This window comes from Solea senegalensis, linkage group LG16 (genome assembly GCF_019176455.1).
Source record: "Solea senegalensis isolate Sse05_10M linkage group LG16, IFAPA_SoseM_1, whole genome shotgun sequence".
Taxonomy (NCBI): domain Eukaryota; kingdom Metazoa; phylum Chordata; class Actinopteri; order Pleuronectiformes; family Soleidae; genus Solea; species Solea senegalensis.
Window position 1 is genome coordinate 12,828,504 of NC_058036.1, and position 23,812 is coordinate 12,852,315.

General features: G+C 40.3%; 3 protein-coding genes across 4 annotated transcripts in view; 2 read left to right on the forward strand and 1 right to left on the reverse strand.

Moving 5' to 3' along the window:
- pdss2 (prenyl (decaprenyl) diphosphate synthase, subunit 2) overlaps positions 1 to 465 on the forward strand; it is a 35,147-nt gene extending 34,682 nt beyond the window's left edge. Inside the window, exon 8 of the mRNA XM_044047918.1 lies at positions 111 to 465. Within this exon, the coding sequence (XP_043903853.1) occupies positions 111 to 266 (156 nt within the window). The 3' untranslated portion in view covers positions 267 to 465. The remainder of the gene's footprint in view (positions 1 to 110) is intronic.
- A 7,698-nt stretch (positions 466 to 8,163) lies between these two features.
- bend3 (BEN domain containing 3) lies at positions 8,164 to 17,009 on the forward strand. 2 transcript variants are annotated; one of them, XM_044048006.1, is made up of 4 exons: positions 8,164 to 8,324; positions 9,997 to 10,051; positions 10,272 to 10,450; positions 12,563 to 17,009. In XM_044048006.1, exons 2-4 carry the CDS (start codon positions 10,000 to 10,002, stop codon positions 14,792 to 14,794), a joined length of 2,463 nt encoding a protein of 820 aa, XP_043903941.1. In that variant the 5' UTR covers positions 8,164 to 8,324; positions 9,997 to 9,999; the 3' UTR covers positions 14,795 to 17,009. The 2 variants fall into 2 exon arrangements, with proteins under 2 accessions (XP_043903941.1, XP_043903942.1); XM_044048007.1 differs by having other exon boundaries at positions 10,272 to 10,445.
- A 158-nt stretch (positions 17,010 to 17,167) lies between these two features.
- mtres1 (mitochondrial transcription rescue factor 1) lies at positions 17,168 to 20,365 on the reverse strand. The gene is made up of 4 exons (XM_044046963.1): positions 20,285 to 20,365; positions 18,505 to 18,961; positions 18,187 to 18,259; positions 17,168 to 18,079 (listed from the first exon to the last, which is right to left on the reverse strand). The coding sequence occupies exons 2-4, from the start codon at positions 18,939 to 18,941 to the stop codon at positions 17,897 to 17,899; spliced, it is 693 nt and encodes a 230-aa protein (XP_043902898.1). The 5' UTR covers positions 18,942 to 18,961; positions 20,285 to 20,365; the 3' UTR covers positions 17,168 to 17,896.
- Between the last annotated feature and the right edge of the window lie 3,447 nt (positions 20,366 to 23,812).

Sequence of the window (23,812 nt, forward strand, 5' to 3'; positions counted from 1 at the left end):
CGTAACTCTCAGCGAGCCAGCGAACTTTCTCTGGCTCTCGCTGTGCTGTAGTAGTAACAGCAGTGACACAAACATGACAAACTAATGTGTGTGTTTTCATCCCTCGACAGCTTTTGGCAGCAGTTAAGTCGGAGAAAGGCATGAGCTCAGCGGTCGACTTATGCTGTTACCATGGCAACAAGGCTCTGGAGGCCATCCAGGCTTTCCCCTCATCCGAGGCTCGGTCTGCCTTGGAGAACATCGCCTCCGCCGTCACCAAATTTTGACCTGGACACACACACACACACACACACACACACACAGAGACTGCATTTTTAAAACGAGGTGTCTTTGTCTGCAGAGGCGACACTTCAGAGACACATGAACTTGGTCTGAGCCAAGTGTTGGCTCATGTCTGGACAAACCGTCAGATACATAACGGCCATAACTGAGAAAAAGAAAATGAAATAAAAACATACGACTTTAGAATTATGTTTTTTTTTTTTTGGATCCTCTGATGTGTCCCTTTCCTCTCCTGTGCGGAGAAAACGTCACGCCAAGCTGCCGTTTAAAAACCTGGCAAACGGCTGTTACCTTGCTTATCAGCAAAGGCACATACCAGGCAGAACGTAATTTAAGATGTTTTGAAGGACTGTTAGTGTCATCTGGAAAATGTACCATGAACAGCAAATTATGCACCTAGCAGCACTTGTCCTAACGTTTATTTATTTATTTGTTATAGAATCACTTCACCTTGCTTACAACCAGAGCCAGCACGAGGCATAAGTGAACTCTGAGGCTGCCCAGGTTCCCCAGATCACCGGGGGGAGAAAAAAAACAAAAGAGTGACACTGGTTTGATATAAATAACACGACTATAATTAATGCAATTTATATCAATAATTTGTATCAATAATAGTCAAACACCGGCTACTCCGAGGTGGTGGGATCAAATTCAGCTTAGAGCCTCATAAAGGCTTGTGCCGGCCCTGCTTACAACTGCTGCACATCTGAGGTGATGTTGAAATCAAAGGTGTCAGATGTACTTGTGTTTATTTGAAAAAAAACAAAACAAAAAAAACAGTTTCAAAGTCACGTTGTACCAGGCATGTACCTCTGTTGATAAGAGCTGCTGCACCAAAGTGTTTCTAATGGAGTTTGGCATGACTCTGGGAGTAATGTCATCCATGTTTGTCTTCTTATGTCTGTCCCCATGTCTGTGTATGTGATCCAAGTCGACCCAGGGGCGGGGAAAGGTCACACAGCCTCTCCCCTTGGCCCGGCCAGCCAGTGCATTGAAGCTCCGCCAGGCAGTAATTATTAATGAAGAGACCTGAGCAAATGGACAGGAAATGCAGAGGTATTGATTGGGCCGGCTGCCCTGCTCTAAGCCGTACAGGCTGGCGCCAGCCGGGTGGCCTGTGGTTTCCCAGGCTGCTGTCTGTGAAGCGGGGGGGACAGCCAAGGTGTGAAACCAGGCCACCGCTGGCAGCTGTCTGTCACATCATGGCCACACCTGAAGGACACAGCACACAAAGAGGGTTCATTGTAGCACACGGTGGTGCCACACAGGGCCTTGGATTAGCTGAAGGTGGCGCTAGAAGTTCGATATGAAAGTACTGGTCAAATTTAAGACTTAGAACGAGAGGTAAAGTCCTGCGATTACCGTAGGAATTATGTGAAGTCATTCCTTCAGGTACGTCCTTTGAACATGGGAATAGAGTTGCAAAGGGGTGGAAATCTCCCAGTAAGTGTCCATAAACTTTCCATGGGAACTTTTGTTTGGGAATTTTGGGATTGAATGAGAATTAACTGGAAAGCTTGGATGATTTAAAGAAACGGTGTGATAAATATAAACATTGGGTTTTGTCATGTTTTGGCAGACATGCATGCAAAATGATGCAATTTAAAAGACAGATTAATGTGTGTGATATATATAATATATATATATATACACAGTTAGGTCCATATATATTTGGACAAAGACACACATTTTGTCATTTTGCCTGTGCACCACCACAATGAATTTGAAATGAAACAATCGAGGTGAGACTTAAGTGTGGACTCTCAACTTAAATTAAGAAAAAAAATTGCATTTACCTTTGAGAAATGATAAGCATTTTTATACATTATTGTACATTTTCAGGAAAATAATCGTACATATTGAATAGAATATAGAATGTGAAGATCTATAAATGTCTCACGGTGTCATGTGAGTTACTGGTGTCTGTTTTACTATTGTGGTCTATGGGAAAGTTGCTTTTTGTGCTGAATAAGTTTTTGTGTTTTTGTTGCAGTACCACAAGTGGCCACTGGAAAACAATTAGGAACTCTATCCAGTTCTGGTAATACATCCATGACGTAGATGCATCATAGTGCATGTAGGGTGTGTGGCCTCAATGGCCCTGCAGTGTGTAGTGTCCTATGTGCCTGTGGTTGAGGAATAGCATTCAACTATATTTGCATCAAATCTGATTGTTTTAGCCAAGATTATGCTACAATTATATACATTTACATTATTTACCAATGACATTCAACCTTTAATTTATTAAATTTCCTAATTTATTCCCATAAATTCTCATGGAAAGTTCCCCGTTTTGACTTTTTTGCAGCCCCTCGGTGGAAGTGGAGTGACTATTTAAACAACAAGCCAGCGTCTGTTGCTTGTGTGTTGTGTGTTGTGTGTTGTCGTCCACCTTCTCTTCTGTTTAGTTTCCGCTGCTCGGTCCTGCTGGAAACAGAGAGGGGACAGCGTGTACCAGGGAAAGCCTCGGGCTCTTCATGAAATATTAATCCTCGCTGTGAGGAGACACGAGGAAAGTTTGCACGGAAAGTTAAAAGGACCCAACCAAAAAAAGGAGACCGAGGCACTGCCAGAATGACAAATATAGTAACTGAACAAAACTTTTTTTTGACAAATATTATATTTTAATCTCTCTAAGCTATGACAGTGTTGCACAGATGCTCCCAGTGGAAATCAGTGTGCAGAGAATTTGATGGGATGAGGTTTGGTTTTTTTTATCTCCAAGAGGAAAACAGTTGTTTGAGTGGTGATTCTAAATGTTTAATGGTGAACAGAAATTGCAGCCTTTTTTTTTCTTCTTCCGTGACAGCATTAATCTTTTTGAGATGAGGTTTGACACTTTTATATCCGGCACAGCAGAAATCGGACTTTGTGTTTGCTTATATTTTCCACTTTGGAAGTCTTTGAGAGTCGAGGTAAAACATGAAGCAGGTAACAGCGGCCTTAGTGTGTCCAGGCCAGGCCAGACGATGAGTGGTGTAATTACAGCAGGGTCTGGTGGATGGAGTCAGTCAGCACCGTCCAACAGATTCCATTACACACACGCTCACAGTTGCAAACACCACTGTGGAAGCTGGTGCGACGGCAGCTGTCACCCTGTTTGACAGAAAATATACAGTCGTCGGCTTTATTTTGAATCAAATGCCTTGAATTGAAAAGAAAAATCAGTAAATGATAAATCCTCCATTTACAGAAAAGATGGTTCCACAAGGTTGTGTTCTTGGACCAGTTTTTTTCACTGTGTTTTTACTTTTTGTTAGAAAACACATAATTGCTCAATTCTGCAGAGTGTATCAAAGACCTTAAAGCTGCAGTGTGTCATTTTTATTATTGCTGAAACACTGTAACATCATTTGTCCCTTTTCTGAAAACTGGCTCTGTCAAGCAATACTATCAGACAGTTCCATGCACTTAACAGGCAACGGATTTTTTTGTTTTGAGAAAATAAAACCAAAACCGTTTTAGAAATAGGAAACAGAAGAAGACATTTTGGCATGTAGCTTATTTTGTTGTGACCCAGAAACTATCGTCACATGGTTAAGGCCTCGGTATACGCGAATTGTGTCATCGACACACAAACTCACATGGAGAAACAGTTCAACAACAGAAGAAGTAGTCATCCGAGCCTCGACCTGGCAACCCGCGAACTGGCTGACACCCTGACTCCCCTGCCCGACTGGCCTTTCAGCTGTGAGTATTAAATATATACAACTAATACCAAAATAAAAAAGAACCAATAACTTATTTAAAAGGTTCCAGTGTGTAACACTTGGGTTTAGAGGCAAAAAAATTAATATACGACTATAATAAGTCTTTAATGTCTATAAAAATATATCATGTGTGCATTAGGCCAAGGTCTCGCTTCACCGAGGCCGTAACACAGTTACACAGAAAAAGACATTTCATATTCCTCCCATGTGTGCATCCCTGAACAGCCTCCCCGTATAATCTATCATAGATTTTAAAATGCTCCTCTTTTATCTACACTAGGACACAAACTCATATGGATACATGTATATTGGACGGATTATTGTTGAAACCGTTGAAACAGAGTGTATGAAAAAGAACATCAGAGTTGGCCCAATAAACTCCAATATTCCACATTCATCTTCTATAAGGAAAATGCACTCATTTTCACAGACACACAAACATAAGCATCATTCATTTTGTTTTGATTTATTGTTAAGGACACACTGCAGATCAGAGCCCATTTTCTGTTTTAGTAAAAAAAACCCTGTGATGGACTGATGTCTCATGGACTTTCACTGCCTCTGCTCTCTCAGTGCACACTGTGGCCCCAATGACCCCATTAGGAATAAGCTTGTATGTAAATGGCTTCACACATTTGAGTGGAGAGGGATTTCAGAATGTCCATTTGTCTTCCTTTCAAAGAGCCACCAGTAAACACCTGCTAATAACATCATATAGCTGATGGTGATGGATGAAAGTCGTTCTCCTGAGATGGGAACAGTATGGCTGATTGGCTCCCGTGACACAGACGAGCATATTGGGCAAAAATGACACTTTAACGAGCTCGTCACAGTGTTAAGTACCACGCGCCGGCCCCTCGTCATAATAATCCGTACCTGGCTGACCCTGAGCCCCTGTTCAGGATCGCGCTCGCTCCGTTGGCTGACAGATCAGACTGCCATGGCGACAGCTCATTAGTCCAGTAATGAGAGCCACACTGTGTATTGTATTGTTGTGTCATCTCTGGATTGAAATATTTGTGGCAGCGGACTAAAAAAAACTGGATGCTCCTGGTGTGTGTGTGTGTGTGTGATGTAAGGCTTCCTGTTTACCTCAGACTAAAACCTTGCTTGTTCAGTTTTACCTGCTTAAAGCTGATTGTGTTATTATTCTGCCCTTTTTTTAACACTTTACGGACAGGAGTGGAGCATTATGTGTATTCTGTGTCCTTCGTCTTAAAACTGGCTCTGTCAGGTAAAACTATCAGACCTGACTGAGGGAGCTTTTGTGTGTATACGGTAGCACAGCAGGTGTGCGCGAACGGACTGCTGTTGTCAAGCGGAAGAGTTCACTTCTGAAACGTAGCCATTGCTTGACTATTAATTATCGAAGTAGCCAGTGCTTGACTATTATTGATAAAAAGTAACACTGTCATTCTAATTGTATTATTTACACCAAACCAGTGTCACTCTTGTTTTTTGTTTTTTATATTAGAGGGCAGTAAAATCACAAAAGTGTCTGAGTATTAATTTGCACTTTCATATTCAAAGTGAAGCAATAAGTGTGGTAATACTAAACCAGTTTAATTACTTTTTTATTTTTAAAACTCAGAACAATGAGCAAATGTCCACTAAATGAGCAAATCTTCAACTACAAAATAAGTCAATGTTAGAGGCATTTGTTTGTATTTAACCCTTAGTGCTCATGGGTGCACCCATAATACATTGCCGTGGGAATGTAGGTGGGAACACAACTCCTTATATGGACGTCTTATGGTGTGCGTTTATAGGTCACATATTCAGGCTTTAAGAAATGCGGCTTCTAATGTGTTAGTGTCAAAGTTATAATTCATTTTATATCGCATATTTAGTAGCAACAATTGTGCAGAAGTCACAAAATTAGACCTTTTATGTTTTCTTTTTGTTCATAAAAAGCAACCCTTGTGAACTTTGAACTGTCACATATTTCCAAATTTCACAAATTCAATCCAATTTTATACATTTTTAGTACTTTTTGCTCAGGTGTGTTTATATAGTAGGTGATTTAATTATTTTTTTTTCCATCAGATTACCTTGTTTGTGCCGGGAAAAAAAGGATAAAAGAAACTCTATTGTAATATTGTGCACTAGTTGTGCGCAATAGTACTGGAGGGTGTTAAGTAACTAGTGTTTTAAGTAAGTAATGACTGAGTGCTCTTATTAATCACTACTGGTTTGAAACAAATCTAAACACAGCAGTACACTTTTTAATGTTTTGATCCACTATCTTTGGACTTGTGCTGTGACATAATTATGTAAAAAATATAGCTGCACATTTTTGCATGTATGTGGATAGTAAATGTATCTTAACATCAGTTTCATGACATGCACATATGCCCAGCTTTTTTTGCAAAGACAATGCATTGACTTCTATTCAGACAGCCTAACCTAAACCATATCACTAACCATAACCATAACCATAACCAGTTCATGGCTAACCCGAACCTTAACCAAACCAAATCTTAGCCCTAACCAGTTACACAGAAATGAACAATGCCTCATTGAGACCAGGTTTTGGCCTCCGTGAGGACTACTACAAGGAAAATATCCTAAAGAGGTAATAAATACATGTAAAAGTACACACACACTGTTCTTGTGGTTAAACTGATCTTTGTTAGATAAAATGTTTCCATGTGTACAAAATACCAAATAAATAATGTGAAATATTATCCTACTCAGGTACAATAAAGTTGTAGGATTTAAATATTTCTCTCTGCAAATATTAAAATATATGTAGAATATATATAGAAACTAACATAATAGCATGCAAATAAAAATAGCAATATAAACAGTAGCAGAAAGACTGGAATAGATGGCTCGATGCGGATTCTCATACAGTTACAGCAGCTCACCACATGAGGGCAGCATTGCCCCTGTAATGTGAGCGCCACAGTTCATGGTGGAGAGGATTTCTCCTCTGCTTACTTCTAAAAATGACTTTGGAGGATTTTCCTCTAAAGCCACAGTTTTATACTCTCAATGATCCCAGTTAAACACTGTTAAATGAAATTCATATAATAAAAAACATCATGATTTATTGTGTATAGTGTATTATCACAATGAAAATACACAGCATAAGCAAACTAAGTGGATACTTAGCATGTGAGATTAAAAAAGAGGACATTTTAACATAAGAAATCCACATATCTTTATTGTTTATCGTAAGTTATTTGGTTTTGCACATTTAGAGCACACAAGATTTAAAAACCAAAGCCATTAAACTGGTTTATTAGTTTGCAGCAAATGCAATGTCTGCTGTATTTTGTTATTTTTCAGTTCAAGTTCAGTGTCAACACACTCCGTTCAAATTAATACCACTTATGTGATTTTACTAGGGCTGAAATAATTACTCAATTATTAATGGATTACTGAATTAATTGTCAGCTATTTTTGATAATCCGTTTGAGTGCTGTTGTTTTTTAAATAATCAAAACAAGCTTTCTGATTTTTCAGCTTTTTAAATGTGAGTATTTTCTGGTTTCTTTATCCATATTACAAAGATTAAAACTGAATCATTTTGATTTGCAGACAAAACAAGACAGTTGAGAACATCATCATTTCCAGGTTTGAGAAACACTGATAACATTTTTCAACACTTTATGAAATGTTATGGACCATGTGATTACTAGTTAGTTGCAGCCCTAGATTTTACTGCCCTCTAATGTTTAAACAAACAAAAAACACTGACACTGGTTTGGAGTAAATAACACAGCCATGATATAATAATGTAGTTTGTAATGTTACATTTGTAACATCAATAGTAGTCAAGCACAGGTGACTCTGAGGTGGTTGGGAGGGAGGGCCTCAAAAGGCCTTGGGCCGGCCCTGCATAGAGCGTATACGATAGAAATGTGAAAATGTGCAGCAAATGTACGTGAAAGTTAAACGTTTTAAAGATGCGGCTGTAATTACTGCTGCAGCACAGCCACCACGTGGGGCACATTGTGTAATTAATACTTAATACTACTGAATTAATACGACATAATAATCAATAATTACTGCTAACCGCTGCTAACAGCTAACGGCATAGTAAAGGCTTCGCTGTCACGCCCGTGGGGCCGCGTACTCTCCAGTGTGGCCTTCATTCTTCTTCCCCTCTCTCCCACAGCTGTGCGGAAGTGACACAGCGGGCGCGCGCCGTGGTCACGTCACGCGAGAAAGCACAGAAGCATAGCGAGAGAGAGAGAGAGCGAGAGAGGGGGAAAATGTCAACAAGAAGAACAATACTTTCTTACAAATAAAGCACCGCCTTGGGGCCGCGGACATGTCCGACATGTTGTTTGTACGACCGAGGACTCGCGTGGACTCGTGAAGGTGAGCTCTAACCGCTAGTCACGCGCCTTTACCGTTAATTTACTAAGAGTGGGAGAAGAGAGGAGGTTGAGGTTGGGAGGGCTTGTGTGGCTCGTCCACGCAAACGTTGCCGCGTCATTAAATGTCTCAGTAAATGTTGCAGCTTAGAGAAACGGCGCTCACTGAGTGAGGAGTGTTGTTGAGTGGCGAGTGAGTGAGTGAAGGTTTATGACGAGGTAACAACACGCGCACTAATGTAACTGTTGTTTTGGTTCATGGGCGGAAGAATGAGGAAGTGGGTGAACAGTGAAGGCTGGAGGAGGAGAGGAGCTTAGTGTGTGTGTGTGAGAGTCTCTTGATTTTCTAAGACCGTGTGTTCACATTTCACGTGTTTTAGCACCAACACTCAGGGGCGGTCCAAACCATTGTGGGATCCGAAGCTGAATTTGATTCGGGGGGCTCCCACCAACTCAGAGTAGCCAGTGCTTGGCTATTGATACAAATGTAAATTGCATTATAGTTGTGTTATGTACAGTACGCCAAACCAGTGTCACTCTTTAGTTCATAAGCCATCATGGTACGGTTTGGAAAGGTAAAGCCCCTAGTGTGACATCATAATGACATTGAACGTGACACAACAGACACCAATGGAGGACATCTCTATTTTTTCCTGCTCAGTTTGTGGCTGTTTGTGTCAACAAGAAGTCAAGTTTCGCATGAGAATATACCGTGGACGTTTGCCCCGACTTCCATGGAATATTTACACTGATCGCAAGGGTGTGAATTTTTTCTCTCTCCCAATCAGATGACTGTCATGGGTGGAGATGGTCTAGCTCCACCCTGAAATGTACCGTACCACTTTACTCTGGTACCCTAAGGGAAGGGTGCCAAAGAATGGGCCGGTTGGGGCTGGTTATTATGGTACTATTCTTAATGGAAATGCAAAAAAAATACGTACCAAACCGAACCGTTCCACCTGGTTTAAGCGAGCACTAAGTGTGGTGATACTGAACTTGAATTTAATAAGTAAACCAGTTTAATGATTTGGTTTTAAAAACAGAACAGATGTGCAAATGTGCACTAAATGAGCAAATCTTCAACTCCAAAACCAAATAACTTAAGCTCAACACTATTTAGATATCTAAAGACATCTAGATTTGTTTAATATGTTAAAATGTTTTTTTTTCTCCAAAAAGCAGCTGCTTAGTTCACTTTTGCCTTGGGCCGCCTCTGCCAACACTCCTGTTTCCAGTTAATATGCAGCAACACACACACACACACATATGTTTAAATAATTTAGTGTGTGAGTGACAGAGGTTTATTAAACAAATACTGACGTTTCCCATCATCTTCTTTCATTTAATGGACTGAACAGCATGATTATTCAGAAAAAATACTCATACATATTAATCAATAATGATATTGTAACACTCAATCTTGGATGTATTGAAATCTTCTTGATAAATAGTATTCATATAACAGTTAAACAATAACAAAGTAAACACAAACATTTTTTCAATATACCAAATGATTTTGGTCCACATGCCCTGTGAATGTCCTGAGTTATTAGACCAACCTTAGTTAACTAAGGAAATGCACGCCAAAGAAGCTGGAACTGTGTTTTAAAAATGTTTTCACAAAATATTTGTGACTATATTATGAAGTTTTTCATGTTTGTGATTTATTTTTCCAGGCTATGAATTTCTCTGAGCATGGGGAAGTTTCAGATGAAGCAATGCTTGAGAAAGGCAAGTTCTTCAAACTCTATCAACAACAGCACATGCATTCATAACATAAACACGGCAAAAACATATGTACAGATTGATTGTGTCGCATGTTGTTTTTTTTTTCTAATGATACACTGAATGAGGGTCATCTGCATCTCTAGAAGGACCGTGGCAGAGAAAGGCTGATCACATGAAAAAACTGAGGTGGTTTCACTCAGAAAATGTGCATCATTGTTTGCAGAACACAAGCATGTCCGGGACATTAAGGAGGAGACAGAGGACCGTGCTATTTGCAAACAGCCTGAAGGACTTGGAGCAGGATCTCATGAGGCCTCAGAGGCTGGTAAACGGACATCAGCAGAGATGGACCCTGACACAATCCAGTCCAACAGCGGCAAGAGAGCCAGAGTCTCTGGTGAGGTAAGCTAACTTAAAACCATTTTATCCAGGAAAATCTGCATATATTCTTTTTATTAATAAGGTTAAAGGGGTACTAAAGCTTTTATTGATGTGTGCTGTGATTGTTTGAAGTACTTGTACAGTGTCAGTGTCTTACACAGAGCTGAACGCATGCTGGGAAGCAGAAGACAGACAAGCACATGCTCACTTGAAAATATAGCAGCCAGTGGGGACATCAGGAAAATCAGATTTTAGCCACTGGACAAAAGGCTAAAGGCTCAGCCTAAGTGTATCTATCCATTTTAAATTTCTAAATCTGTTTGATGCTTTATTCTCACAGTTAAACTGGCTTTTCTGACCATAGATTTAAGATTGCAAGCGGCTCCCTGCTCCAAAGTCCATAGAGCAAATACGCATTTTTAGGTTGTATAGATAGTATCGGTATTGCTGGTATTCTGCTGCCTTGTTTGGTAAGTTTGTATAACTTATGTAAATTTGAACACATGATTTCTAACAGCAAAGTCAGAAAATGACACATATTGTGGTGTAGTGCAGTGAATATATGGTCTAACACAATCTCACCCCCCAATACGAGTGACGGTGCTTCGCTGGTTAGATAATAAGATAATAAACAGGGAGGGAGATAATGATAACTCCTGAACTTGAACCGAGACACTTGTAGAAGAAAAGAACCACAGACATCGTTCTTAACGACTCCTTTGTGCGCTCTTCATCAGATAAATTCTTGTATTTCTCTTCGTGTTTGGTCACGTAATTTCGTTCAGATTGTAATCCTTAAACACAGCGACTTGTGTACCACAAATTAGGCACACGGCTTTACCTTTGATGCCTGTAAAGAAATATTTATAATAATAGTTAAATTAACTTTTTAGGGGGCCGGGGGTAACTGGCTAGCGTCACCAGTGCAAACAGACGCAGATACGTGCATCCATACGTCAGGCTTTTCAAAATAAAAACAACACAGTTGTAGTGCATGCGCAGCATCTGTGTTCATGACTGACATACCGCGGGCCGTAAAATGCCCAGATCTGTTCTATATGGACTTTGGTGCTGGAGAGTGTTTTACAGAATTTAACTTCAGGCAGTTAAACATATACGTTAGATAGGGTACACTTACAGTACGCTGGTAAATATTTTATGAAGTGAGACTTTTGTTAAGTGGCTAACATCTGTTTTTCCTAATGTGTCTGCTGGCAGTCACGGTTTCATGTGCGTACCTGTCTTATGTTGCTTCTCAGCACAGGGACCACACAGAGCACAGTCAGCTGTAAGTTATGGGCCTTTCCACCCAGAAACAGAACGAAACGTGAACAGTCATTTTTGTCATTGTGGAAAGGTTTCCTGTAAACGCAGTATTGTTTCAGGAAATGTCTCATCTTCTCGAAACTTCCCAAAACGACTCAAAAGAGTCAGAGAGTCAGCCTGACTGTAGACATAGAGAGGGAGAGAGAAACACTGTGACCACAGTCACAGACAAGAACAAGCTGTGGATGTGCAGTGCAGCTGACCGTGCGTGGAACAATCACTAATCTGTTCATGCAAGTAAAAAATAGTGTCTGTGAAAATAGGTTTCTTTTTCTCCTTTCCTTATTGTATGATTCACTTTCAATCTTAATCTTCAACACTTATTTGTTTCCTCACTCCTGTGTCTGAACTCGCTGAGGACAGGGCATGTTCTAGTCATATGGAGTGTCTTTTCAGGCTGACTTTAGTTACTTTTCATTGAAAGTAGTTTGTGGCACTGCCAAACAATCTCCAAAACCAAGCAAAGGATGACAAATAACGATGGCGATGACGAAGATAGGGACAGTGAATGCCAGTGCAAGAGAGAGGTGGGGCTATGTCATCATTGCTTTTCCAAAGTAGCATTTGTTGTCTATATGAAAAGCTAAGAGCGGTGTTATGAGATTTTCCTAAAAACAAAAATATTCAGGTCTCCCAAAACGCTGTTTCCATATGTAAAAAAACCCCTATGCATATTCACCTACACCCGTACCTATGTGGACATGCCCTATGTTTAAGTACCTTTATAACCACACTCAAGAAAACAAACCATGTATTTAAGGTGTCTCTTATATTACACATGTTTTGAATGTTATGTCTTCTTTCTAGATGAGGAGGCACTTGATTGATGTGAGCAGCAGACATGAGCCTCTGTGCCTCACCACAACTGGAGAGAATGACTGCATTCAGGAGACAACCAGAGTTTCCTACAGAAAGCCTCTCTTCAGCATCTCCCACAGGATCTCAGAGAAGAGGAACACTCCGGGTCTGGAGCAGCAGGCCAGTCATGGCGCCGGAAATCAGCTCAACTTCAGCAGCATCCTCTCAACCAAGCTCCAAAGTCCAGAGGAAAACGGCCAAGTGGAGAGCCCCCTCCCCAGCACAGACAGTTCAGGCCAAGCTTCAACAACAACAAACTCTAGCCTTTATCCTCTGATTGAGAAAATGTTTTTCATTCTCAACACCCTTAATTCAAGCATGACACAGCTTCACAGCAAAGTTGACTTGTTGACCCTGGAAGTCATGCGGATCAAAAAGCAGGTCAAACCAGCTGAGATGTCGACAGAGTTCGCGCCTCCGCCTGAATATCTACTAACAAGTGATGAATTGAACCAGCTGATGGAGCAGACGTCCTGTGCTGGGGAGCTTGGCTGTCGGCTGCTGGTGCATCTCTTCCCGGAGCTGTTCAAAGCCAGAGAGTGCTCTCATGAGTGCATGGCGAGCAAGAGAACACTTGAGTCTTTACATCTGCAGCTGATTCGTAACTACGTCGAGGTTTGTTACCCTTCAGTTAAGAACAACAGTATCTGGGAGGAAGAGTGTCTCCTCCAGATCAATGATTTCTTTAACCGTTTCTGGACGCAGAGGGACGTTGAGGGCGCTCGGCTGCTCAGGAAGCAGACCGTCACTGGTGCTGGGATAAAAACTGAGCATCCTCAAACATATCATTTCATTAACGAGCAGGGTCAGGAAGAGCATTTTGCTCTGGACGATCAGCAAGGCAGCCTGGCTGTCTCAGACACCTCCTTCAAAACGCAAGCCTCAGAGGAGCTGGACGAGTTCTCTTCCCCCGAGGACTTAATTGTTTTTCTAATGCACCGTCTTTTCCCTGAGGTGTTTGAAGGGGGGAAGATGCCTGAAGGCTGTAGCAGTTTCAGTAGAGTGGGGCAGCAAATTCTGGACTCTGACAAGATGGACGTAATCCGAAAGTATATGGAGGCAAATTTCCCTGATGTGCCAGAGGACAGCTGGCTCCAGGTCTGCATTCAGCTTATGGAGGATGCACTTGAGGGTCCGCACAGTAATGGCAATGGGAGTGAACCTGATAATATGAACGATGAGGGCTATGAACTGACCAGCCTTTCAGAAGACGTTTCTAATATTAAAGTACCAGAATTGGCAGATTATGAAAGACCCAGTCGCAAAGCCAAAAAGTCACTGCTCACACCCATGGATTTTGACAATTTGGATATTCCTCTACCAGACTTTACCATCCCCCAAGAGTACCTCTTGTCCAAGGAGCAGCTGAAGAAAAATTATGAATGTTCACTGTCCATTGGAAACTTTGCCTCCCGGCTGCTGGTGCTCATGTTTCCTGAGCTGTTTACCCATGAGAACATAAGAAAGCAGTACAACTGTAGTGGTTCACTTGGAAAAAAGCAGCTTGATCCTGTTCGCGTGAACCTGATCCGTCATTATGTGCAGGTAGTTTACCCGCAGGCCAAGAATGACAGAGTGTGGATGTTAGAATTTGTGGGAAAACTTGATGAGAGGTGTAGGAGACGTGACACAGAGCAGAGGAGATCCTACCTGCAGCAACGCAAAGTGTATGGTCCAGAGTCAGAGCAGGACTTTCTTTGCCAGCTCAACCAGCTCCATCCAGATATCAGAGAGGATCTCGATATCCCTTCTTTACCTCCTGAGAAAAGCAGCAAAGACTTCTGCAAAATCCCCCTCGATGAACTGACTGTATCTAAACCTGACTTCCCTGTACCTTCTCTCTACCTGCTCTCAGACATTGAGGTACGGGAAATCGTACAGCAGAGTCTCTCTGTCGGGAACTTTGCTGCTCGCCTTCTCGTGCGCCTCTTCCCTGAACTCTTCACTCCGGAGAACCTGAGGCTGCAATACAATCATTCCGGGGCCTGCAACAAGAAGCAGCTTGACCCTGTGCGCCTCAGATTGATCCGTCACTATGTGGAAGCGGTGTATCCTGTGGATAAGATGGAGGAGGTGTGGCACTATGAATGTGTGCCAAGCATTGACGAGCGCTGCCGGCGTCCCAATCGCAAGAAGTGTGACATTCTTAAGAAGGCCAAGAGGTCAAGCACTGTGTCCTAGTTACAGAACTTTGCTGTTATTTGTCATAAAATGATTGCACATTATACAAGCTGAAACCACATCGTTGAACTTTTACAAACTGTCCATGTAGGATGAAGCCAAGCTGTTTTGAGTTTATTCAGTCATGTTCTTGGTCATATTTTACCTTTATGCTACAGCAGTTGATGTTGTAGTTAAAGTTATTGTTTAGTTTTTTTTTGAAGTTTGTTTGTATGAGGTACTGACACACAGTCAACACTGAAATCCACCAATGCATCACCATGAGCCAGCATGAGACACAGACGCTTACACTCAATGAGAACATGGCTGTTAGTGTGGACACAAGGTAAAAATAATGGCACTTTTCCATTATACAGTCCGAGCACTGCTCAGCTTGACTTGACTGTGCTCCTTTTGTTTGCTTTTTCATTAGCGATAGCATCCGGTGCTTTCTTTAGTACCTGCTCTGGCTATTTTCATAGATTCTTAATTGATTTATTCTTTGAAGCATGAATATTAATCTATACAATTGCAATGCCTACAGTAGTGATATAATCATTTCTTTCAGTGTTTCGGTTTTCAGTTTCGGCCAACAATTTTCATTTGAAAAAGACTTAGAAATCCCTAAAACATGCTTTAATCTCCAACATATAGGAAGGAAATTTCTAAAATCTCCATATATAGCAGAGGAGTCCGGTGTATTTAGCGACAGCACTGCCAAGAGCTGGTGATTGTGAGCCTGAATCACAGCCCATCCATCCATCCATTCATCTTTTAACGTTTATCCTCCACATGAGGGTCGCAGGGGGCGCTGGTGCCAATCCCAGTTGACCCAGGGCGAAAGGCGAGGTACACCCCGGACAGGTCACCAGTCCATCACAGGGACACATATAGAGAAAAACAAGCATTCAAATCACAACCCCTTCCACCGTATCTCAGTTCAGTATCTGCGCTCTAGTCATGCAGGAAGTACTGAACGATTCTGTGAATTAATCTTTTTAATTAACTGATTCTAATGATTCAATACACCGAAAAGAACTGCTTTGCCCATCACTAGTTTCTGTGTTGGTTATAAAAAAAAAAAGAGTAGAGCCGAGTAATGCTAGAACTGTTGAATGGAAGAGTGCCATAATTTAACTTCTACCGCTTTATCGTCCACATGAGGGTCACAGGTGGCACTTTTGGGCAAAAAGCGGGGTACACCCTGGACAGATCTTACTAAAGACTTGCCTATTACTACTTCAACAGTGAAAATATGCTGATTTATTTTTCCGTTAGGTCGCCTTTTGTAGCTGGAAACTGAAATGTGTAAACCACTGACTGTCTTACACCAAAGTCCATACAGAAAAGCTGCATTTTTTGCTTTGATAATTTTATGAGCTGCTGGTCAACTGTTGCCTCATTTGTTAACTTTGTGTCACGCAGGTGAAACTTTTACCACCAAAGTCACAAACTACTTCAGTGAATTTCCTGATGGAGGTAGATTTAGGTCAACACCTACTGTGTGCTGTGATGTTAAATCACTGATGAGCCTTTTTTAAGTGGCTAACATCAGTTTCCTCTTCATGTCTTCAGTCAGGGTGTATGTCCGTGTCTCAGGCTGAATGTCCGTGTCTCAGGCTGGTTCCTGGCAATGGAGACGCTTACAGTGAAGTCAGCACTGACTCTGTCAGTACGCTATAAACCCACACTTCAAAAAACCTCAGCTATCTATTTTAATGTAGTCTTATTAATGTTGGATAAAGCGGGGGGAAAAAAACTGCTTCTATTTAAAAGCCAAAACTGTCATCGCTTATCTAACATTCTTTGTTCGTAAATGTTGTAGCCTTAACAACAATAACAATGACAGTAGCTGATAACATCGATCACACCTTTGCTCTATGGCTAGATAGAATTCATAATGATGTGATGTAGAGATGGGTGACAAATTAAAGGAAAAACCCAAGTAAGTGTGAGCGGAGAAACACGATGACTGTGAACATGATATAGTTTGGCCTTTACAGTCACCAGACTTCAGTTGAACACCTACAGGAGATGGTGATAATGTCCTGGTGGTTATTCCTGTAATTTGTTGCCTGTATGTATTGCCATTACAGTTACTGATGTAGCATTGTGCCACCACAGTTTTAATAACAATGTGCTTATGTTAAGCCTTCTTATCAAAATTTATATTATAAAGACGATTTAACATGACTCATGAAAACTTCTTTCTAATAAAATCTTAATATAAATATGACATGACTGGACAAGTTTACATTATTGAATGTAGCTGTTGCTGTTGAGGTATCTACTCAGCTTTTTTATTTATTTCACACACACACTGAGGAGGAGAGGTCATCCAGGCCCAGCCCAAGACTTCATGGGGCCAAACACAGTAAAAAAACAAGATGCATCTGATGACTGAAGCTTTAATTTGCTCTCTTTTGTCATGCTCTACTTTCTCCCTCTTTCTTTTCAGCTCCAGAGTGACACACATTTCTAAGATATTGTGCAAGCTCCTCTCTCATTAATTACAAGCAATGATGCAGTGAGGTATACATGGTTGTCATGTCACCTAAGGAAGTAGGCATCACTACTCTAAAAGCATTATTATGTTTAATAGCTAGCCTTTTGGGTATTATTATCATGCACAAACAATAACAACAACAATAAACAATAAAAAAATGTTCTAGGGGGTCCCCTGATGGTCACGGGACCTTAAGCAGGCACTTAAGCAGTTCACTGATGCCTTGGGCCGTCTCTGCCTGTATCTGTAGAAAATGTCATCAAATTCCCTTCTTTTGAGTTAGGCTGCTCACAAAGGGAGAGACTAATGCTGACAAAACAACCTTCTTGGTGGAGGTAAAAATGAGGATTTACAGGACTAAACGCAAGTTAACAAGTTTGAGGAAAACATGTGAACCTGTGATTTCATTACATAATTTTCGAAATTCAAAATGCACATTTATTGAGAAAGTCACAAAGTACTGTGAACATTATTGGACATTAATGACTTCAACCGTTGAAAAGTATTAGTCATAACGAATAACTGATTCTACAGCCAGCCTGTTTGAAACAAATCATAGTTATTGCCAGTTATATCATTTCTATGTTGTATTAGAATCCGTATTGTCCTTTTCAAGTTCATGGCTTAAAGACTTCATTCTTGGGAAGTTCCACGTTTTTCCACCGCCTTAAAGCAACTTTGTACTTTTCTGATTTACTGGTTTCACCAAAAACTCTTCTGATGGTGACTCGCATTAGAGTAACAGTGTTGTCTTCTGGCTTCTCCGACAGTACCAGGTCCAAAGTGTCCCCAACTTTCACCTGCATACGGAACAAAATATGAGTTGTGTTAAAGGAATCATGGGATTGGCAGGTCAGATTAGGTAAATTGGATGAATACAAAACCTTTAATTGAATTTCTCACTTACAGTTTTACTTTTCTTGATAAGTGTCTGCCCATTTAGCCTGAGTTTGCCACCGTAAAAGGCATCTTCAATTTTTCTGTCAGAATTAAAGGACATACTGTTCAGTGCTGTTGTTGTTTACAAGTTACAAATTGTACTCTGTGTGCCCTGCATGATTTAGATGTTCCCCTGCTCCAACACACCTGGTTCAAATGAATGGGTCACTATCAGGCGCTTTCAGAGCTTGATGATAAGCTGACCATTTAAATCAGGTGTGTTGGAGCAAGGAAACATCTAAAACATGCAAGGTAGTGGGTCCCCACTGAAGATAGACTGACTTACTTGTGTGCCATGTCCAGACCAGCTCTCATTATGACATCATAGCGAAAGGACTGCACATATTTTTCCATGTCTTTATAATCTTTAGGTTGATTAGGGTCCTCTTCCACCTCTTCTTCATTATCACTGTCCTCTGGGTATTTCTCCTCCTCCTCTTCTTCCTCCTCTTCCTCCTGTTTTGTCCTTGCTGCACCTTTCTTCTTGCTGCTTTTGAACCTCAGATGATGGACAGACCAACTCCTGACAGCATCTCTGCCATGGGAAGTCAGTCTGTGACAGCCCAGTGTGGGGAATGCAGAGCAGCCCCACAGCTGGCGTGTATGGATGCTTCTGGGACACCATTTTGTCTGTCTCAGTCCATAACCAGCAGCTAGCAGGTGGCCGGGGTGCAGCCTCCCGAGCTGTCTCATGGTAAGAGCCTGCACCACCAGATTCTGCATGTTGGTGCTCCAACCAGACACTAGAAGAAACACAGAAGATCAGGAAGCATAATGCTATATTGTGATTGTTGTTATTATTTTGGCCATGTTGAGCACTTCACACCAACATGTGTACAGGGATTAGCCACTGTTAGCATGTGTGTGACAAAAATTGTAGTCTTTGTATATAGGAAAATGTTAAGTGACTAAGTAGAAGCTAATTTCCCCATATACTTCCATTCAAATTTACAAGAAAAAAGCTTTTGTGTAAATTGGAGGTTTGTGAGAAATTCTAAATTGGTTCATAACTCATGTCCTTGGATTTTTTTTGCAAAATCATGCATTTTCTAAAAAAAATAAACTAAGCAAGAGTTTTGGCATCAAGGTGGAGTAATATGGACCATAAGCTGCCCCATTCCTTTTTACACCTCGGCCATTGTAGCCTCTCACTCTCAGGGAGGACACTAGATTTGGGAATCTTGTGTTTGTTTCAGGCCACTTTATTTATTGATGGCTATCAGGACATGAAGTAATACAATTAAATATTAAAATAAAAAAGTTAAAGTAAATCACAGACCCAAGATTTAAAGTCAATACAGAATCAATATGTACATATTGAAAACAGTGTCAAGTGACTATGTTGTAAGGTCCAGTGTGTAAAATGCAGTTGAAATATTTTCATTTGGTATCCTTGCATGTTATTTTACTGCTTGCTAAGGTATTTCTACATTTTTCTAAACGTATGTATTTATCATTACCTAAAGAGAAACCATCCTATAATTTTGGACCCGAGTATAAAGACAACAAAGACATTTCGGTTATGGCTTAAATACCTGTATAGAAAGCGAGTTTATCGCGTATCAAATACTTTCAAAATAAAAGCCTCGCTTTATGGGAGTGTATCACTCATCAGATACAGTTCACATTGAACACTTTGATACTAATTACTTCAAAATAATGATAACCTGACCGACACACACCGGAACCTAATCACCTATATAATTAACATTCATTACGGCAGTGGTTTTATTTTTTGACTTATGCTTGATACCGAAAAGGTATCCTATTCCTATTATAGTATGTTGCGTTACTTTACAAGCACGCCGCTCTCATTCTTGTCATTCTTGTATATTAAGTCTGTGAGTGACGCAGCTTGACATGTTTCAGGCAGCAGCTGAAAGTGTATTTATGTTGAAAGCGACATTGCTGCTAGCTAGCTTTACTTTTCCTCAGTAAGTACATGGAGGCGTCCCGCCCACTTTAGCATTTGACTGACTAACAAACAGTAACATGTGGCCGATGTTATTTAGTTAGTTGTTGAATGTTAAACAGGTACATTCTGTCCTTGTTTTGAGTCAACTTACCTCTGAAATAACCTCTTAAAGCTTGTTCTGTTCTGTGTGTTCCTGTTTAGTCGCCTGCGCTATCTGCCGACGTTAATGTGCTGCCATCTATCGCACTGGAGGAGAAGTACACCGAAATTCAACCGAGCAGCAGACCAGGTAAAAACGAAGAACAAACGGTTGTAGAATTGGTCTTGTTGTTGTTTTTGTCTCCCTGAACATAAGCAGCAACACTGTGGTGTGCCGCTGTGTCTCAGTGTCACATTGTTGTGGGTGCAGTCAACACATTTATTTAGAATTGCTCTTTTTTTTGCACACACACTAATTAGTGATTTGACCTCTGCATCTCATATTTATGAGATGCTAAGTCATAATAGCATCTAATAATGGTGGGATATTATCTTAAAAAAATTATTAATAGCTCATAATAATGACTTGGGTTTGCATTATTTCTTTCTATTCCCATTTGGTGGAAACACACATCCATAAAAATCCAACAAAACCACTCACTCTCCTCCACCAAGGTCCACCGCATTTTATCTTGTGGGGACACAGAAGGTCTACTGCCTCCTCCTTTGATAAGACCTCCTTTGATTAAACGCCAATGTCACAAAAACAAACACATTAGGTTTAACAGCTGCTGCAGGGTTTGAGGTGGCGAGTGAGCTGTTTACAAGATAGAAAAAAGGCTGTCAAACATTCTTAATATGGCTATTTTTTTATTATTATTGTTATTGTTCAGATTAGCCTTTTGTTAAATGCCTGAAATCTGTTTTTCTTTCATTACTTATGCTGGTACGAGGTGTAATCAGCCAGCAGGGGGCGTGCACAGCTCAGGCAGCCAAACTTTAAAAAACATCAACTATCCCTTTTAATAAGCTGTAAACATTGTTTCCAGCTATCCTGCCCTCTACAGGTATATAATTTATGAGAAAGCAACATTAAATGAATATAAAATGTCATTTGTGTATCCTAGATTATGGAGCCCTAAAATGAATTTGCAAATGTAACACTTTTAAATTGCATTAATTATAGTACTTGTGAAATATGTTAGTCATTTATACTAAACCGGTGTCACTCTTTTTTTCTTTTTTTTTAATCTTTTAAATTACCAAAGTGTCTGAGTATTAATTTACAATGAGGTGTAGTGTGGTGATACCGAACTTTAAGTAAGTAAACCAGTTTAATGACTTTGTTTTTTTTTAAACTTAGAACAGATGTGCTAATGTGGACTAAATAAGCAAATCTTCAACTCAATAAGTCAAAATAAAACCAAATAACTTAAGCCTAACACTATTTAGATATCTTAATTTACTGTTCAATCAGGCTTTGGGCTCGGCCACTCATCTCCAGTGAAGGACGATCTTAACGCTTCAGCATACCAAGACATTTTGGACAATGCTATGCTTCCAACTTTGGTGTAACATTTTGAGGAAGGCCCTTTTCTATTCCAACAAAGCAAGAACTATAAAGACATGATTTGACACAGAGCCCTGACCTCAACCCCATCGAGCACCTTTGGGGATGAACTGGAACAGAAATTGTGAGCCAGACCTTCTCGTCAGTGAACTGACCTTATAAATTCTCTACAGAGTGAATGGACACAAATTCCCATAGAAACACGTCAACATCTTAAAGAAAGTCTCCTCTTGGTTTAATAATCAGGCGTCTGAGTAATTTTGTCCATATAGTGTATATATAAAGATGTCTTGTTTTCTTTAACATGCTAAAATGTTTGGGTTTTTTCCATGCAGTATTGGGAGCAGCTGTATATACAGTGTATACTGTGAGGAGGAGTTTACATCTTCTGCCTCCCTTTAACACACAGTATTTAAGTACATCCTGATCTTAGTTGTCTTTTGCACAGCACACCTTTGGGAACCTGAAGCAGCTAAATGGAATTCAGCCGTTTCTCCATCAAATCATTGACACCTTTGCTTTCCCCACTGTGACATGTTTAAAAAACAGAAGCAGCATCTCCTCCACCACACACAGTCAGGCACATTTTTAAATACTAGCTGGGTTGACCCCAGACATTTATTGCAACTTTTATAATTTATCCAGCATGAGATATATCTGAATACGTAGTTTAAAAGTTAATAAAGTCATTTATACAGCCCATGTGTGTGTTTTATGATAACAAGAACATCTTTACAACATTTTACAATATACATGAAGTAGTTTTTGTGTATTGTTTCATGTCCGAGCGGTTGTGTACTTTTTTACAGATTGTTAACGTTATTACTTATTACATCAACATTCGAGCTTCACTACAAATCATAACTGTCACTGTCAAGTGCATAATACTGGTGTCACTACATTATTATAAAATAACACAAGAACACGATGGTGCAAGGATGTGTACAATAAAGTATGATCCTGTTGGACATTATAAAAAAGACAGTATTATAAAGGTGTTTTACGTGTAAACATAAGTGCATTTACAACCTTGCATAAATACTGTACGGCCTGTGAATACTTCATATAATTGCATCTCATTACACAAACTCTCTTTACAAAAAACATGGCGACATATAAGAGACATATAATACAGTGAAGTCACGTATGCTGGTGAACATTCTGGTGCGTTTTATAGTTTTTAACATAGTATTAGAGGGGAATCGTGCAAATTTGAGCGTAGTGTTACGTTTACTGATTCCTCACAACGTATTTGTCGTTTGACAGATGATTAAAGGAAGGGACCTTTCCTTCCATGTGATGATGAAACACACTGTAGCGTCAGTGTAAACCTGTCCTTATCTTGGCTGATTAATGACATGCTCAGGTGCTCGCTCCACAGTTGCCGGCAGGTGTTGTCGTGGCAGTAGGCAGCAAAAGAAGGTCCAGTTTAAGTAAAGATATAAGGAGCATGGACGATGGATTTTGTTATAGTGTGTTTAAGTTGTTCATGGAAAATGCTCGTATGACGTTTTTAATGGGCCATTCATTCCATTCAGGACAAATAGAATCAACTCTGAAAACCCTTTAGAACAGGAGTCTCAAACTCTGTCTGGTCAGAAGGGGCCGGTCAAGTGAAAAAGTCCATCTTTTTGAGAAACAGAAAAAAGAACATTTGTGATTTTATTTTCCATTTCAAAATAAAAGTCTTTCGATATGGAGGAATGTATAGTTTACAATGAAAACATATTTACTAAATGAAATTTTTTTTTGCAGAAATAACTCATTCTAACTTTATATTAAATGGTGGGCCGCAAGCAATTAACTGGGGGGTCACATGTGGCCCACGGGATGAGAGTTTGAGACCTCTGATTGACAGTGTGGTTGTATGAGGCACTGACACAGTCACATAGGCTAACTTTGCTCTTGCACAGTCTGCTCTAAGAGACATGGACGCTCAGCCTCACTGTACACATGTCTGCAGCACAGACAATAACAGAACAACAGATTTTTAGCCACATCATCAAAGGCTCACTATGTAAACCTACCCCTATTTCAGTCTATGATATCTCAAGAATATGTTTACTTTTACTTAACATGTTCTGCCTGGAAACTAAAGTCTACGTTGCTTTGCAAACCACTCACCTCATG